General features: G+C 38.5%; 1 protein-coding gene across 2 annotated transcripts in view; it reads right to left on the bottom strand.

Moving 5' to 3' along the window:
- Positions 1–2,217: 2,217 nt before the first annotated feature.
- LOC129834587 (sodium-dependent noradrenaline transporter-like) overlaps positions 2,218–7,618 on the bottom strand; it is a 72,785-nt gene continuing 67,384 nt past the window's right edge. For both annotated transcript variants that reach the window (XM_055899708.1, XM_055899707.1), the window contains exons 14-15: positions 5,155–5,229; positions 2,218–4,729 (exon numbers count right to left, since the gene is read on the bottom strand). In XM_055899708.1, the coding sequence (XP_055755683.1) occupies positions 4,706–4,729; positions 5,155–5,229 (99 nt within the window). In that variant the 3' untranslated portion in view covers positions 2,218–4,705. The remainder of the gene's footprint in view (positions 4,730–5,154; positions 5,230–7,618) is intronic.

The raw sequence follows: 7,618 nt of genomic DNA, 5'->3' as shown, positions 1-7,618 counted from the left end.
CTGTGTCAGATATAACTACTGTACTGTGTTAGATATAACTACTGTACTGTGCCAGATATAACTACTATACTGTGTTAGATATAACTACTGTACTGTGTCAGATATAACTACTCTACTGTGTTAGATATAACTACTGTACTGTGTCAGATATAACTACTGTACTGTGTTAGATATAACTGCTGTACTGTGTTAGATATAACTACTGTACTGTGTCAGATATAACTACTGTACTGTGTTAGATATAACTACTGTACTGTGTCAGATATAACTACTGTACTGTGTTAGATATAACTACTGTACTGTGTCAGATATAACTACTGTACTGTGTTAGATATTACTACTGTACTGTGTCAGATTTAACTACTGTACTGTGTTAGATATTACTCGATACTGTGTTGGATATTACTACTGTACTGTGTTAGATATAACTACTGTACTGTGTTAGATATAACTGCTGTACAGTGTTAGATATTACTCGATACTGTGTTGGATATTACTACTGTACTGTGTTAGATATAACTACTGTACTGTGTTAGATATTACTACTGTACTGTGTCAGATATAACTACTCTGCTGGCAGGCAGATATACATTGAGCTTTGACGCAGAGGGAGACCCCCTAGTCTAAGACTCTAGATGGGGATCTCTATGTAGCTACATATGGAATGATTTTTACTTGGTCATAAGATTGACCATTTAGCTATTTAATTCGTAATTGTTGGACCCCTTTAGGTATACAAAAAAATATTACAAAATGATTTGATGAAATATGGCTTTACTGCTATTAGCACATGGAAACGCATTTATTCATGAAAAAATACATTTCAAAACGAATCAGGGACAGGAAAAAAATACATGATATTAGTAACCCTGGTTCCATGTGCAAAAATAACTATTCACTTCCATACATTTTTATGGCAGAGTCAGAAAATGACCTTCTAATGAGTACTGTGAAGCTTATAGGCACCGTAGAGCAAAACAGACAACATGTCCCAACTGGCTCCAAATAGAGAAGACCTGTTTTCGGCATGGTTCTTGGTCTCACAAACATCGCTGTAGCTCAGCCGCCTTCCACCGCAGAGGTTGAAAGCCTCTGCTTTGAACTACTTATTTTGGTTAAGTTGTGCAAGTCATAACTACTGTCCTGGCAGGCTGTCCTGGCAGGCAGTACATCAGTGTGTTATGGGTGTTACCAGGTGGAGAGGGGTTACATATACTGGCTAGAAAACCAAAAATACATGAACAAAGACCTGTGGCTCTCTAAGTCACGGCTCTATGAGGTGTCTGGAGGGGAGACTACTTCAAGGGTCTCCTGTCATGAAGAAAGGCTGTAGTTCTGTAGAGCAATTTAAAACCCTGCTCTGTCAGATATAACAACTGTCTATTTATTTCTCTGTTTTATCTCTCTCTCTTGCTCTCTCTCCATATACTGAGCCCCTCTATCTTACTCTTGCTCTAGCTCCACCTCCCTCTCTATCTAAACTGACCACGTCTCCATCTCTTTGACTTCCTCATTCCTAAGAGTCACAGCTAAAAAACGCCAGTAACCCTTGGCCCACAGATTGACAAGCCCCTAAATATCACAGGGTTTCAACTCTCCCTACCTCGGTAGGATGCGTGTAAATGTGTATGAGGAAGAGGAGAAACAGCAGAATGGACAGCATGGAACATTCTCCATACCATGAGTCCCTATGACCAGTTTTCAAACACATTAACACAGTTCCAATAATGACCTCTTTACATGATGGAAGATGTGGTCGTACAGTATCATAAGTAGAATATCTTTGTGTAACTCTACATGTGGGTATTCCATTATTCTAGTAATTGTTCAGTTTGGTTCTCAGGCTAAACTAGAACCTTGGATGTTGTTAATTGAATAGGATCTTAGGATAGGATAGGATTAGTCACTCTGTAGGTGTAAGCTCTTCACAGAGAGTGCGAGAGAGAGTGCGAGAGAGAGAGAGAGAGAGAGAGAGAGAGAGAGAGAGAGAGATGTGTAGATGCTCCCTTCCAGACGAAGAATCCTCTTTCCCTCATCAGAGAACTCCAAACATCCCCCTTTCTGGTTCCTCTATTATCTAAGCTCCATGCTTTCATCCTTTGGCTACTGTACAGTCTACCCTCTCTAACACAACACAATGGACTGGGAATTCAATTCCATTCACAGAAGCTTATAATCCCATTCTTCCAACAATAAATCAATGCTTATACCCCCATCTGTGTGTGTAGAAGAACTCTTTATTATAATAGTGTGCATATTTTGACTTCTTCATAGATAGTTGTCACTCACGTTCAACAGGACTTTGTATTGTACACAGTGTTCTGTAAACTTAGCTCAGGTAATGCCAGGGCTCTACATTCGCGTTGCAAAGTTACCCCGGTTACACTGGAGAATACATCTGTAAATAGATTCATCTGACCTACATCAAACACAATGATATAACAGTAACAGTGGACAGTTACGTTTAAAAGACTTTACATTCACGTTTAGTTTATAAACAATTTGATAAATACAAGATTAGATATATAACAAAAGAATATATTTATATATTTTTCCATATCTTATACTCCACATACAATATAATTGTTGTGTGTGGCTTTGCTTCCTGCCATTAATGTTATTTCACAATTTAAAAAAATGCAATTACATTTCAACTCCATTTCAATAAATAAAGAAACAGAAAAGAGAAACAGAACAAAACAAAAACGAAAGACAAAAACAGCAGATATCTCAAAAAAAAAGGGGTGAACATTTTGGCACTTCCTTGGTGGTGAATTTTCTTTAAGTCAAGTTTGACAAAAAATAGGCTTCAACAGATGACAATGTAACATATAAAGACACCATAAACAATTTAACATAACAATCCTTGTACAATGAATGAGGCATTTCAAACTTAAAATACACTAGCTATCCTTCCACACACACACACAAACACACACACACACACACACACACACACACACACACACACACACACACACACACACACACACACACACACACACACACACACACACACACACACACACACACACACACACACACACACACACACACACACACCACTCTTTGAAGAAGAAGCTCCTGATTTCCCTCACCCATATGGACCACAAAACAATGCATTGGAAAGATGCAACATAAAAAAGAGAACATTGTATAAAAAGTAAAGAAACGTCACTTGTTTTGTTGAGTCTACCTGTGTTAGTGCTGTAATTCAGTTAAGCTTTTGATAAAACAGGGCATTTCTTGCATGCCTGAAAACGTTCCCTAAAACACTAAGAGTGCTTACCTATCCATAGAAAACTGAAACAAGTATTTCTGTTAAAGACTTCTTTCAAGTGCTGGATTCAACTTCATTTAATCAAAGCCTCCCTTAGTGTCTTCACCACTCTTCAATTACTACTGTTTATCCACAAGCACGGTGAAGGCAAAATCATTGGATCAAGGGCACAAGCCTCTCTGAAGAGGAAAATATGTTAAATATGCAACACATTAAAGTTGGTACACACAGTACCATTAGTAACCATAGCAGGACAATGTAGACCTCTACTCTGTGTAAAGGCCACGTGTAAAGCATAAGGACGACCACTTGCAAGACAAAACACTTCTGAATCTCAACATAAATTGTTCCCTTTTCTGTGAGACAGGTGACAAAAGCTTCAGATCTGTTTCAGGTAGGTTTCAAAAGATGGAGAAGGCAACTGGGAAAAACCTCTACTGCTGTAAGATGAATATCTAAAGGACATTGTCATTCAAACTGAATTAATAACGTATGTTGGTAACCATAAAGTGTATCTATCATCCACGAGCTCTGATCTGCAGGAGGATTCCTGAGTCGTCGGGCAAAACCTTTCTTTATGGACCAATGAAAACATTTACCTTTCTGTATGGACCAATGAAAACATTTACCTTTCTGTATGGACCAATGAAAACATTGACAGGTTCTGAAGTGTCTAGCTCGATAAGGCACTGCCACAGTTGAGCTGCTGTTATCTAGAGTAGTGACTGGGGACCTACTCAGTCAGACATACAAAGAGGGCAATGAAACTAGATTTCTTCCCTTTCTCGTTCACCTAAAAGCTTGAGGGTCCTCTTTGAAAAGAATCAAGAAGATAAAAAGCAATGTGAGTCATGTTTGTCTCCCCCTGCCTAGAGTATACATGATGACAGAACTGGTCATTTGGTACATTTTGACTTGGTTTAAGTGTCTAACTCATGTATAACTAATGAACACAGAACAACAGTCATCGTAAAAAAAACATGTAAAAAAACAAATGATATGAAAAACAATAACTGTGTCCATGAACCCAGAAAACACCTGTAGATGCTCTGCATGGAATGTCTCCATCTTATGAGTTGTATACGTTTAAAAAATGACGATGATGATGATGTCACATGGTAAAAAATTTTAAATAAAAAGATACTTCAAAAGCAAAAACATGGAGGATACTGAATTGACTCTGTAGGCAGAGGTTGATGAGAGAATCTGTAGTCACTCGACAGAGAGAGAGGGAAAGAGGGGATGGCAGGTCGCAGGTTGGCTCAGAACCAACAGAACACAGAGAGGCAGAAAGGAGCATGGCGTTTTCCCTGTCCATCCTCCAGTAGCAGGAGGCTCAGCAGCAGGAACATCTGCTGTCGAAACACAATGACTGCAACACCCCGGAATTGTGAGTAGTGGGGAAGGTTGGGTGACATCAGGTTGTCAGATAGCCAACCAGTGCTTGAGCTGAAATAGAAAAGGATGAATTTGATAAAGCCTCATTGTCAATGCAGTATGGAGCATCATTAGAGGTCACATTCATTCATAGTTTTCCATTCTGGTCATCACTCTGTCTACCTCACTATGCCTCTCTGTTTTCCAGCCCTTACAGATGTAGAACCTTAAACACACTACAAGTTTGCATTTCCTGCTGTGAAAGAAAATTCTCAGCAACAAAAGAGTGATCAAATTGAGTTTAAAAAAGGCTTCTAAGATTTGTCATTTTCACTTTAAAATGTCAGACTTAATTTGCCATAATGAAAAATATATCAACCCCTACAAAAATGTCCATTCATTATAATACACATAATAATTCAAATGTCCTGTTGCTGCAGGATTATTTTCCTGCTCTAGCACAGTGGCTCAAATTAAGATCCAACATCTGTACTCACCGTGAACTGTCTGATGGTAGCTCCCTCCGCCACCAGATGATGTTCGTGTTCTGGTGTGATGCAGTAGGCTATCCTCTGAAAAATAAACCATTACAGTACATAACTCATACCTTACAATAAACATATAGTTTTACACTGAAAAAATCTGAATCCAAAGAGATTAGATGCACATTGTCCAAGCACAAGAGATATGATCTTGAAGCTTGTAATAAACTAGCGCTTCAATCTATGGTCACAGTTTATTCTATAGAGCCACCATTTCTTCTATAGATAAGGAACTTCGAGATAGCTCAAATATGTCGTACAGCGTTGTGATTCTGATGTGATCAGGCTGGACTGGATGTACACTGTACTGTAGAGTGTACTGCATGACCTCTGATGTCACTTCCAGATTGCCCCCATCCTCATATCTGACTGAGTGCACTTGGTGTGATAACAGTGTGATAGACTGTGATCTCAGCTGGAGGAAAAGCATGGGAGATAGTCATGGAAGGAGTCTAAACACTGCCAGGATATCAGAAGGAAATGCCACGAGGAGTGAGTAGGAAAACACAAGGTAACACTATTTACTGCTCAGGAAGATCATCAAAGCTGTGGAATGTTGTTTTTATGATTGTACTGTACACTGTTCAGGCTTTGAACCCTCAAGATCTCTAACCAGCGTCCCAAAAGTACTGACATCATCAACCATCAACCATTGAAAAGGAAAAAGTCAGTTTATGAGTCAGTTCAATGTCAAGCCGTGAAGACTCCAAGCTAAATGCTTGCCATTGATCTAAGATTATCTTTGCATAAAATAAACACATACTAACCCAGGGGGCCAACCCTGGTTGAAATGACATCATAATCTGGTTATAAGGATGGCATTTCAACCAGTTTTGACCGCTGGGATACAGATAAGAGGTTGCTATTTACCACCTCTATTTACCAGCTTTAAAGCTACATGACTTCAAGCTACAGTACATACTGTACCTGCCAACATTAACACTACATGTTAAAAAAGGATTGGACCCTTTTTCACCTAAAATGACATACCCAAATCTAACTGCCTGTAGCTCAGAACCTGAAGCAAGGATATGCATATTCTTGATACCATTTAAAAAATATATATATTTTACCTTTATTTAACTGGGCAAGTCAGTTAAGAACAAATTCTTATTTACAATGATGGCCTACCCCGGACAATGCTGGGCCAATTGTGCACCGCCCTATGGGACTCCCAATCACGGCTGGTTGTGATATAGCCTGGAATCAAACCAGCGTCTGTAGTGACGCTTCTAGCACTGAGATGCAGTGCTTTATACCGCTGCGCCACTCGGGAGCCATTTGAAATGAAACACTTTGAAGTTTGTGGAAATGTGAAATTAATGTAGGAGAATATAACACATTAGATCTGGTAAAAGATAATACAAACATAAAACATGCGTTTTCTATTTATTTTTTTGTTCCCTAATCTTTGAAATGCAAGAGAAAGGCCATACATTAAGATAGCAGCCTATGTGTAATTTAGATTGTTTCCACAAGATGGCAGCAGTGTGTGTGTAAAGTTTCACAGATCAACCCTTAAAGAGATTGGTGGGGCTAAGGCTTAAGAGGGTGTGAACAATGTTGATTGCGTGTAGACAACGAAGGGCTCTCCAATAGTAGTACCAAAACATTGAAAGACGGTTTTCTCAAAAGTGAGTTTACAAGTTGATCAACTTTTAAAGCACAATTACTTTCCCGTTGTTTCCTCAAATGCAGTGTATGATATACCATTTTGTAGCTCTAAGTCTCTACTTTTATCCCATGTAAAAAAACAGAAATGCAAATGTTGCTACATAAGACCGAATCTAGATGGTGAGTCACGTTTTATCTCTGGGACATGACAAATCAGAGCAAGATTACTAAATGTAAGTACATTATTTACCTTCAGAGGTGAATGTCTCACACCAGTGTTGTTGTTGTTGTGCACTATCCAAATCAAATCAAATTGTATTTGTCACATACACATGGTTAGCAGATGTTAATGCGAGTGTAGCAAAATGCTTGTGCTTCTAGTTCCGACAATGCAGTAATAACCAACGAGTAATCTAACCTAACAATTCCACGACTACTACCTTATACACACAAGTGTAAAGGGATAAAGAATATGTACATAAAGATGGTACAGAATGGCATAGGCAAGATGCAGTAGATGGTATCGAGTACAGTATATACATATGAGATGAGTAATGTAGGGTATGTAAACATAAAAGTGCATAGTTTAAAGTGGCTAGTGATACATGTATTACATAAAGATGGCAAGATGCAGTAGATGATAGAGTACAGTATATACATATGCAATATATTAAGTGGCATTGTTTAAAGTGGCTAGTGATACATTTTTGATCAATTTCCATCAATAGAATGGTATTTGTTTCTGTAATAGCTACTGTAAATTGGACACTGCAGTTCGATTAACAAGAATTTAAGCTTTCTCCTC

Source organism: Salvelinus fontinalis, chromosome 35, assembly GCF_029448725.1.
Source record: "Salvelinus fontinalis isolate EN_2023a chromosome 35, ASM2944872v1, whole genome shotgun sequence".
In the NCBI taxonomy this organism is placed as follows: domain Eukaryota; kingdom Metazoa; phylum Chordata; class Actinopteri; order Salmoniformes; family Salmonidae; genus Salvelinus; species Salvelinus fontinalis.
This window is presented reverse-complemented; position numbering and strand designations above follow the sequence as displayed.